This window comes from Medicago truncatula, chromosome 2, assembly GCF_003473485.1.
Source record: "Medicago truncatula cultivar Jemalong A17 chromosome 2, MtrunA17r5.0-ANR, whole genome shotgun sequence".
Classification (NCBI taxonomy): Eukaryota; Viridiplantae; Streptophyta; class Magnoliopsida; order Fabales; family Fabaceae; genus Medicago; species Medicago truncatula.
The window spans coordinates 51705335-51717065 of NC_053043.1; the positions used below are offsets into that span (position 1 = coordinate 51705335).

At 34.7% G+C, this 11731-nt stretch overlaps 1 protein-coding gene across 1 annotated transcript; it reads right to left on the bottom strand.

Moving 5' to 3' along the window:
- Positions 1-9034: 9034 nt before the first annotated feature.
- On the bottom strand, positions 9035-10615 carry LOC25488003 (uncharacterized). The gene is made up of 2 exons (XM_024775756.2): positions 10174-10615; positions 9035-9521 (listed from the first exon to the last, which is right to left on the bottom strand). The coding sequence occupies exons 1-2, from the start codon at positions 10253-10255 to the stop codon at positions 9319-9321; spliced, it is 285 nt and encodes a 94-aa protein (XP_024631524.1). The 5' UTR covers positions 10256-10615; the 3' UTR covers positions 9035-9318.
- Positions 10616-11731: the final 1116 nt, after the last annotated feature.

Consider the following 11731-nt stretch of genomic DNA (forward strand, 5'->3'; position numbering starts at 1 on the left):
AATTCCGATTTGAGAACGCATGGCTTGTAGAACCAGAGTTACCTAGCATTGTTAGTGATGGTTGGATGCGCGGACAAGCTGATCCGTTGTTGGATAGATTAGCTTTATGTACGGAGGAATTAGATCAATGGGGCAGATCTCTTCGAAGGCGTTACAAAGAGGATATTAAGAAGTGCAAAAAGAGGATTGCAGAGTTACAAACACTTTCCAACAATGAAGCAGATATTGAGGTAGTGTCACTAAAAGAAAGGCTGAATCTTCTATTGATACAAGAAGAAACCTTTTGGAAACAAAGAGCGAAATCTTTTTGGTTGAGGGATGGCGATATGAATTCAAAGTTCTTTCATGCAGCAGCCACATCTAGAAAGCAACGGAACAAAATCACCAAATTGATGAAGGATGACAATACTAAAGTGACAACACAAGAAGACATTTGTACTCTAAGTTTAGAGTATTTCTCAAACCTATTCGCACCCACTCCTTGTAATACGCATCCAGTGCTGCAAGCGGTGGCCCCATGCATCAATGCAGAAGACAATAATTTGTTAACAACTCCTTTTAGAGATGATGAATTTAGAGATGTTGTGTTTCAGATGCATTCAGATAAAGCTCCGGGTTCTGATGGCTTAAACCCAGCTTTCTACAAGAGGTTTTCGGCTTTGTGTGGTGGAGAGGTGATAAAAGCGTGCAAGCAATGGCTGAATTTGGGTTATTTACCGACTGCCCTTGGTGAGACCAACATTGTGCTAATTCCAAAATGTGAGCATCCAAGAACTATGAAGGATCTCCGACCAATATCTCTTTGTAATGTGGTGTATAAAATGTTGGCAAAAGCATTAGCAAATCGTTTACAGCGTGCCTTAGACAAGTAAGTGTATTTCAGAGGAGCAATCAGGTTTTGTTGCGGGCAGGTCTATTACCGACAATGTTTTGGTCGTATCGGAAATCATTCACCATTTGAAGTGTAAGACTCGTGGAAATAAAGGTGAGGCTGCTTTAAAAATTGACATCAGTAAGACATATGATGGTGTAGATTTGAATATCTCTTTAGCATATTGGAAAAAATGGGCTTTAATTCTGTATGGATTAATTGGATGCATATGTGTGTCACTAATGTCAAATATCATATCCTGGTAAATGATGAAATAGTTGGTCCGGTTATTCCAGGAAGAGGCTTGAGACAAGGTGATCCATTATCACCCTATCTTTTTATCTTGTGTGCTGGAGGTATGACATCTCTGATTAAACAAGCTGAAAGGAACAACATTTTGCATGGAATAAAGGTTTGTTGTATAGCCCCGGCCATTAGCCACCTCCTTTTTGCAGATGATAGCTGATGACAATCAGTCATTCTTTATTTTTAGGGTCATTTTCATGATGTTTTGAGTTCACAAGCAAGCTTAAACAACAAGGAAAGCATGAAAAATACAAGATTTTGAAGAAACAGTTGTTTTGATGTTTTTATTGAGTCTGTAGCAATTTTAGACAACCTAGGGGGTGTAAAAAGCAGAAATTATGGAAGTGCTGGAAATTGGCAACCGTGGCGCGATTTTGTGACCAGAATGAAAGTTTGGTTCTGCCACGGAAATCGTGGTACGATTTCTGGTGGCGCGGCGCGATTTTATGAGGCGTGGCGCCATTTTGGACGCAAAAAATGTTGTCTATTTAGACTGAAGACTATTCTGAAAACAAGTGTTACGATTTTGGAGAACTAAAGTGCGATTTTAACACCCAGAAGACTGCAGAAAGGGCGATTTCATCATCCCTGATCCAGTTTATGTATGTTTTAATTCTTCCATTGATTATGCTATTTGTAAACTCAATTATGAGTAGCTAAATCTCTTAGAGATTAGGTCTGAGATGATTCCTTGTAACCCTAATTGATCCATGTTGCTGTGAAACTCTATTTATTATTAATGACAATCTAGTTTTTATTCAATTCAATTGTTCTTAATGCTTTTTATATCCTGATCAAATATAACATGATTTAGTGAGAACGAATGACTACTGACCCTAGCTTTCGACTTAGACCTAATTGAATTGTTCTAATAAACATGGTTAGTCTAGGAATGGATAATCGTTTGTTAGTGATATTAGGTTAACGTGCTTTAAACCTTCGAGAATTATTAGACCACCTAAGGAATTAGGGGTTGTAGTTTGAGAAGAGGGTCCTAACTCAAGGGATTGATTAGTGCTATTTTGTTAACTATCATGGAACTAGAAAATCATTAATACGAATAGGTGCATTATACCAATTAGAGAAACTTATATGATTCGAAAGACCTGATCTCATCTCTCTCCTTGTCTTTTTCAAAACTATCTTATTTTCTGTTATTTACTTTTTATGCACACCAACCTACTGCCTCAGGCACTAAAACAAATTTACACATCCTAGATATTAACGTTATTGCTAAATTGAGATTAACACAGTCCTCGTGGATACAAACTTAATTTTATTACTTCGATGCATATTTAGTACACTTGCTAAAAGTCTATCAAGTTTTTGGCGCCACTGCCGGGGATTGTTGAGTCATTTCAATTTGGCAATTGTGTTTTTATTTAGGGTTTCTGTCATTTATATTTTTGTGTATATATTTAAAAAAAAATGATTTACGCTCTTCTTTTTTTTCTCATTGTAATGTGCTACGAAAAAGTTTATTCAAGTTTTGCAGCTATGATAGACAGGTTATACCTCGATGACACATAAGAGATTTGTATGTTGCAGTATGAAAAATATATGCTATCTTTGAAGATAGAATATTTGGACAATAAAATCTCGAGATTAAATGAGAGTTGTGGTCGTTATGAGGTGGATCAACCAGTTAGTAATTGTGAAAAGAAGAAAGAGGTGATCAACATCGATTACAATACTCAACTTCAAAATATTTTAGATGATTTCTTGGTGTCAAATCAAGTTTTATTTGAAAAGTTTGATGTTCAGTGTGGTGGTCTTGTTGCAAAAGCACATGAGTCTCAAAGGATGTTGGTTAAGATGGAGACTGAGTGTCACGAGGTTATGTTGGAAGAAAGTCCAAAAGTGAGGAGTGTTGATATTTTCCCGAAGTCTGAACCAACGGGGGTTAAAGAAATCATTCTTGTGCAAATAGATGCATGTCCTTCTCTAAGGTGGGAGAGCTTAAATTCCAAAAGATCAACAGTGGGTGCATGGAGTATCTGATTCTTTATGTCAAATTCATGGAATTCCTACCAAACAAGATGAAGAAGAAGGATGATATATTCTTTCTATCATATTTGCCACCCTAACAGTAGTTGAAGCGTCAAGCTCAATGACGTAAAAGAAAGCGCTTGGTGGGAGGCAACCCATCATTTTTATTATGTCTTTATTTTCAATATTTTATTTCTATTGTTGAGTCAAACAATTTGTCTTTAATTTTCATTTTGGTTTAACTCAGTTGTACCCCCCTGTGATGTAATTGAACTTGCACTTGCTTATTATTGATGAATTTTCTTGTTTTATTGACTTTTTCCAGTTTAGTAACAAATATTTGTTCAAGTGGTATTTCAAAAGTTCAAAAGGAGGAGTGACTTGTGATTCAAATGCAAAGTGTACGGCAGTGAAAGATAGGTAGTCACAAACTCCCAGAAATCTAAACTGTAAGGTTCATGGCCAAATTTTATTTTCCAATTTACTTCCAAAGAGTGTTCCATGCATATACATTTCTAGAACTTGCAATTTTTCTCTACCGTCGATTGATCTTTTTCATTAGCACACTGAGGCAAAAGTGCTTGGTCCTGTGAGTCTTTTTGAAACCTACCCTGTTTATAATTGAATAATTATCATTTCTTTAGCCAAATTGAGCCGGTAGGTTTAGAACTTTTTGTTCGGTGACAAACTACATTACAAGCTTAGAGTCTTTTAGTATTTATCCCTTATTGTTTTTCTGAGTTAGGTATTGTAGAATGTTACTAAATAATAAGTTTGGGGTTGCTATTGGAATTTGCAACCAACTAAGTTTCGGGTGGGGGTACTAGAGAACAAAGAAAAAAAAAACAGAGAACATTCTCATGAAAACAATATGCCAAAATGGTGTATTAAAAAAAAAAGAATAGAATGAAAAAGGGACAAGACATTGAAAAACCGAGTAACTTCAAACTCGATTGTCCCAATTGCTATAAATAATCTCTAGTACCCTTGCAAGAATTGTTGTTCCAAAAGGTGAATGAATGATGGATTGAATTTTGTGCTTAATTTTCGTAGGAATGCCTAACTCAAATTTTGTGTAGCCTACTTATCCAAATATTATCCCACCTTCACCTAAGCCCCGATATAACCCTTTAAGACCTCAAAGTGTGCATTGACATTGATTTTGATTGACGTTTAGAAACTTTTCAAGCGTATGGTAATATGTAGATTGCATGTCGACTGTGTGTGAACCCTTTCATATTGTTGCGTGGAGTTGTGAATTGGTGGTTGCTAATAAGTCGAACTAGCTCATCTTTAGCTAGTAAGGTGTTGAACTTTTGGGTATTATCGCTTGATCAGGTAATTGTTATTTTACAGTCATTTGTCAATATTGCAAGTAGATTCCTTGAGGACAAGGAATGGTTCAAGTTTGGGGTTGTGATGACAATCAGCCATTCTTTATTTTTAGTGTCATTTTCATGATGTTTTGAGTTCACAAGCAAGCTTAAACAACAAAGAAAGCATGAAAAATACAAGATTTTGAAGAAACAGTTGTTTTGATGTTTCTATTGAGTCTGTAGCATTTTCGATAGCCTGGGGGTGTAAAAAGCAGAAATTCTGGAAGTGCTGGAAATTGGCAACCGTGGCGCGATTTTGAGTGGCGTGGCGCGATTTTGAGTGGCGTGGCGCGATTTTGTGACCAGAATGAAGGTTTGGTTCTGCCACGGAAATCGTGGTACGATTTATGGTGGCGTGGCACGATTTTTCAGAATCGTGGCGCGATTTTTCAGAATCGTGGCGCGATTTTATGAGGCGTGGCGCGATTTTGGACGCAGAAAATGTTGCCTATTTAAGCTAAAGACTATTCTGAAAACAAGTGTTACGATTTTGGAGAGCTAAAGTGCGATTTTAACACCCAGAAGACTGCAGAAGGGGCGATTTCATCATCCCTGATCCAGTTTATGTATGTTTTAATTCTTCCATTGATTATGCTATTTGTAAACTCAATTATGAGTAGCTAAATCTCTTAGAGATTAGGTCTGAGATGATTCCTTGTAACCCTAATTGATCCATGTTGTTGTGAAACTCTATTTATTATTAATGACAATCTAGTTTTTATCCAATTCAATTGTTCTTAATGCTTTTTATATCCTGATGAAATATAAACATGATTTAGTAAGAACGAATGACTACTGACCCTAGTTTTCGACTTAGACCTAATTGAATTGTTCTAATAAACATGGTTAGTCTAAGAATGGATAATCGTTTGTTAGTGATATTAGGTTAACGTGCTTTAAACCTTCGAGAATTATTAGACCACCTAAGGAATTAGGGGCTGTAGTTTGAGAAGAGGGTCTTAACTCAAGGGATTGATTAGGGCTATTTTGTTAACTATCGTGGAACTAGAAAATCATTAATACGAATAGGTGCAGTATAACAATTAGGGGAACTTAGATGATTCGAAAGACCTGATCTCATCTCTCTCCTTGTCTTTTCCAAAACTATCTTATTTTCTGTTATTTACTTTTTATGCACACCAACCTACTGTCTCAGGCACTAAAACAAATTTACACATCCTAGATATTAACGTTATTGCTAAATTGAGATTAACACAGTCCTCGTGGATACGAACTTAATTTTATTACTTCGATGCATATTTAGTACACTTGCTAAAAATCTATCAATAGCTTTCTGTTTTTTAGAGCTAGTGAGGTTGAAACAAATGCTTTGAAAAAAATTCTAGATGATTATGCTGCCGCTTCTGGTCAGATGATCAATATGCAAAAATCAGAAATATTCTTTAGTAGAAATGTTTCAGCCACTTTGAGGAATACCCTGTCAAATATTTTACAGGTAACAAAATGTTTGGGTACAGGAAGATATTTTGGTCTACCGTCTATGATTGGTAGGAGTAAGAAATCTATTTTCAATTATATTAAGGATCGGATATGGAATAGAATCTCTTGTTGGATCAGTAAAATGTTGTCTCAAGCTGGTAAAGAGGTTTTAATCAAATCGGTGGCACAAGAAATTCCATCTTATTGTATGGGAGTCTTTTACCAACTTTTATGTTTTTCGCGCACAGAAATTCATATAAAGTAATTAAAAAACACTTTAGAAAAAAAATATTATTTAGCTAAACTGAAATATAATATGATTTATGATCTATACTTGATAATTATTTAACAGGCTACAATATTTCTTCTGATAAAGTTGAAATCTAAACCATTCGATCTCAATCCAGTAATCACGTTTGTGTAAAATGCGTTAATGAGATAAAAAAAAAAAAACAATCGCAAAGAATCGTGGTCCAAGTGCAATAACAAGAGGATTCAAACTCATTCACACTAGGGATAGCAAAAAAAAATCGCACCCGTGGATATCCGTCACGGACACGGAGTGGACACCTTAATTGATAACGAATATTTCAACTACCAGCTAATTAATGGATCCATATGCGAATTTAATGATATCCGCACTCACGAATATCCATACTCGATTTTAAACTAAGTAAACTACACAAATAATAACCTTAATACCTTTCAACTTCGTAGGTCAAAAACTTCGGTATTGTGAGTGTTATTAGTTATTAGACGAATTTTATTTTTATTAAACAAAACAAACTTTATTTATGTTTTTGTTGAATCAATGATCTTTGTTGTTATGGTAATGTATGGATATTATGTTTCTCTTAAAAAAAAAAAAAAAGACATGTGATGAACTTTTGTTTTTAAATTTTAGATAAAGAAATCAACAATTTTTTTTTTTATAAATGTTATCCATGGATATCTGTATAAATTTGTGGATACTTCAAAATCTGTGGATTACCCGCTAAATGGATATTCACACAAATATAAATTGAGTACGAACATATATATCACATTATCCGCGTCCATGAATATTCATTTAGATATTAACACACATGAAACTAACTAATATCTTTATTTTTTACTGGAAACTAATAAATTAACTCAATTAGTAGAATACCCAAAAAAAAAAAAAAAAAAAAAAAAAAACCTCAATTAGTAGCACTGATAATTAACTAATTTTAGAGAACAGCTAAGTATAGGCATACGCGTATAAATAAATTGTCAAACTCAAAACTGGCCTAGCAATATGAAGAAAGCTCCACCTTTTTCTCAAATTGCGTCCAAGTAAACCTCCTTAATATTTGGTTGAATAAGTCACACCTTGTCTACTTGCTAGAGTATTGGATCACAACCCAAAAACAAATTATATATTACTATTGATCTCTTCATTTCTAGCTAGCTAACAATATACAATATCATACACAAGTGCCTCTGTCTCTCACAAACAATATTCAAAATGTGTGTGTCATGTTCTTCATTGACAATGATGTTCTTAATTTTACTAATAATAATGTTGTTTCCCTTATCTATAACCTGTTTTGACATAACAAAAATATTGTCCCAGTACCCTGCATACAGCAGTTACAGCAACTACCTCACCCAAACCCAACTAGCAACCGAAATAAACTCGAGACAAACGATAACAGTTCTTGCAGTCGATAACAGTGGGATGGCACCTATCTCAGGAAAACCAATGGATGTGATCAAGAAGGTGTTAAGCATCCACGTCATCCTCGACTACTTTGATGTTCAAAAATTCCAGCACATGGGAAATCAACCTATAACTGTCAGCACATTGTTTCAATCCAGTGGACAAGCTAAGGGATCGGAGGGTTTCATGAAAGTCACAGATCTTAGCACAGGTGCTGTCACTTTTACCTCTCCTTCTGATCCTAATGGAACAGGTGCCAATTTGGTTAAAGCTGTTGTGGCACAACCATACAATATTTCAGTGGTGCAGATCAGCACTGTCATTTTGCCACCATCTTTGCTTGCTTCCTCCAATGCCACATCACATGCTCCTTCTCCGGCTCCTGTTGTTTCACCTATTCCAGCTCCTGTGCCAGTGGTATCACCAGTGCCAGTTGCAGCACCAGTTATAGTTCCAGTGCCTATGCCTGTGGTATCGCCAGTTCCAGTAGTTTCACCGGTGCCAATAGCTACTCCAGTTCCGGTACCAGTAAAGTCCCCAGTGCCGGTAGCAGCTCCAGCTCCAGTAGCCGTACCAGCTGCAGCTCCAGCTCCAGTAGCCGTACCAGTTGAAGCTCCAGCTCCAGGGCCGGCAATATCACCTGTGGAAACTCCAGCACCAGTATTATCTCCTACAAATCCAGATGAAGCTGCAGATGGTCCCAATTCAGGGGTGATAAAGTCTGATGTGAACAATGCCTTAGCTCTCTTCCTTACTTTTTCCTCAATCTATGTGCTTCTTCTGTCTAGGTCCATGTATAATATCTATTCATGATTAATTGATGTTACCATAATAGCACACAAATAGCGCATATATAGGAGACTATACACAAAACGTTCTTTTGCAAATACAATATAAGTTGTAATTTCCAGAAATGTCACTGTTCTATTTATTTGAAAAAATGTGATCATTTGCATCATCCCTGGGTTCATACAAATTGTATCCCGCAACTTACAAGACTCACTCACTCATGCTGATCTGAGACTAACCACTTGACTGTATCCTGGAATAACTTATTGCTGATAATTTTAAAATCTTGACATTCATTAAAATGATAAAATTTGATCGCAGGTGAAACAAGGGCCTTTACTTTACTTTTTAATCACAGGTGGACAGAGTATATATACTTTAGTACTCTCACAGATTTTGCCATTATAGACCATAAAAGAAAGAGAACTTTTGTATTTAAAAGCTTCCTCATGTATATAGATACTTCACCAAGACTTATGGATGGATGGCCATTGCTAATTTTCTGCATCCGATCCGATCCTATCCTATCCTATATGGAACTCAACCCGAATTAGGAAGGTTCACATAAATCAAGAGATATAAGGTATGATTATGACAAGGTATGATATTAAATTTTATTCTACAAGCCATATGAAACCTACTTTGCTGTTAATTAAAGAGGCAGTAAATGAAGTTATATATTGAGTATGACTATTGACATATTTACATAATCTATTAATGTCATACAGTTTCAGTTGTAAGAGATAAACCTCATATGATTTTGTTTGTAAATATATATAAAAAAGTTGAAGACTAGTATAGTAACCAAGAACTAGCACTGCAATGCTGGCTTATTTGTAAAGTATTAAATTTGTGTTTGGTTTTTAAGTCTGATTTGAAGATTGCGACGAAGCTTTAGTATGGTTGGAGTTGGAGCATACAAAGAGTCTCCAGAAAGGCAGTTGCTTGCGCTTATGGTGGTTGTCAACAAGTTCAGTTTCAGTTTTCTGTAACATTTCCCACATCACTTGTACATCTTCATATCCACAAGTTTGTACATCATCTTGAAGCTTCACCAGTCCTGCTCCTGTAACACACAAACATGATTGAATGTAAGGAAAGTAACATATATATTACTATGATATTCTCTACAGATACTTGTCAGGGACACCTATCAATTCATATCATATCATATCATCCATCAAATTATTAATATGATGATGTAAGAATTACACAAAAAAAAGGGTCCTGTATGTCATTAAAGCATAGGACACTTTTTGAAGCATTAATTCCGTGTATACTAATAGTAAATTACTTTGACGTAGCTTTCACTTTCAGGGCACCGCACGATGAAAGTTGCACTGAAAAAGATGTGGATCCTACCTCTATATATTGTTGATGGCTGCAGGGCACTGATCAAAGGATACCACTTGTATTTATTTATTTATATTTATTTAAGGGGAAAAACTTAGGTGGCCGTATATGCTGCTGGCTGAAAATAGGTTGTTAATTAAATTTCCGAAAGGTATAAACAATTTGTCATGTAATATTAATTAACCGAAAGCAAATATTGACACTGATCATCATCATAATAAAACATGGTTGGTTGGTTGTTATTTGTTGTTAATTATCTATAATAACCATCCATCCAAAAATAATAAAATTAATTAAGAAGCAAAAGTCGTACAAATTAAAGAGCATGAAATTGAGGGGAAGCAAGATGAAAATGAAATGAGTACCGTTTTTGCGGTGGTTGATACGGGTAGAGAGAGCAAGACATAGACGCCTGACAGGGAAAATCATAGTTTGCCAAATATGCATGATTTTGTTCTTGTCTTTAACAACTCCTTCACATAGTACTACTGTCTTCTTCTTCCTTTTCTTGTTCTTTCCATGCCCTTGCCTATGTGGCAACACTATTCTCTTTGACCAGGCCAGTGCCGCTACTCTGATTTTCTTCTTCTTCTTCTTCTTCTCTCTTATCTTGTTGTGTACATGAGAGAAAGATAAAAGGACAAGGATTCATTCATATACATACAATACAATACAGAAAGAGATAGAGAAGGTTGTTGTGTTGTTTGTTTTTGTGCTCTCAATTCCACTACTACTACTCACTCCTTCACATTTATTTATTTATTTGTTCTTTGTATCACCGACACGTGAGTGACTGAGTGAGTGAATCAGTAATCTAATTTTGCTCTCTATTCACTTTATTTATTTAACCAACTTGTCATCCATCTATAATTCCCAACGCAACCATATACTTGTCACTCTTTCCATTCATTATCGTCATATTAAATAATAATTAATTCAACAAACACGTTTTTCTTTTCTATTTCTATCTTTCTTCAAATTAAATCTTTTTCAATAAAAGTTTCTATCTATAATTTCTATTGCTTTTTAATTTTAATTTTTTTTTTGGGTTAACCATTTCTTAATTTTTAATTTTTTGGGTTGTTGCTTTTTTTTTGGAACATCCACAATGATAAATGGTACTACACTGAAAAGAATCCAAAAATATGTATTTGAATAAGTGTATAAAAAGAAATTGAAACTAGGAAGAATGTCATAAATTTGGAAGGGTGAGACCAACTTTTATTTACTTATTTTAATAATAGTAAGACCTGTTAATTGCTTAAGAAAGACAATCTTTATATAATTATCGGTAACTAATAGATATCTATTATTTTTCTCCAATGAAATCTTTAATAAGTTATGATCTTTTTTAAGTAAATAACTCCACATTGAAAATGTCTTCTAATTTTCAATAGGAAGGCAAGTAAATTTCTAATCAAAATTTACTTTTTAAATTTTATATATAAAGCTCGCCACATTTGTTTCATGTTTCATGATTTATTTTTGCGATTAACTTTTCTTGGAGTTATATTTTCAGGGTGCGTTTGATTTGTTAAACAAATGAAAGAGATGACATAACAACTCCAGTTGTTCAACATTTGATTTGTAAAACTGCTTCAGGTACAAGACAAACAGGAGGCAATAGACATATTTTTGTCACTCACCAAACCACAACACAACTTTTTGTCATACGTACAGATTGTCTAAAATATCAAAATAACATTTCGTCCCCAGAAATCGTATAAAACAAAAAATTATTTAATGCAATAAAAATTTGTCATGTGTTGTTCTTTCTTATTTATGTCTACTTGTTGTTTTTGCAGACCAAACCCACCCCTAGAGTATCATTCCTACATTATATATTTGGCAAACTTTTGATCTTCCGAAGTAGACAATTTTTTTTTAAGGAAGTAGGCAATTGTGTTTTATTTACAAAATAAA

What these genes read in the sequence shown, in the direction of transcription:
- LOC25488003 (XM_024775756.2), bottom strand. Translation starts at nt 10,255, where the DNA reads ATGCATATTTGGCAAACTATGATTTTCCCTGTCAGGCGTCTATGTCTT. An exon ending in TATCAACCACCGCAAAAACG is followed by an intron (nt 9,522 to 10,173) that starts GTACTCATTTCA and finishes TGTGTGTTACAG; the next exon opens with GAGCAGGACTGGTGAAGCTT.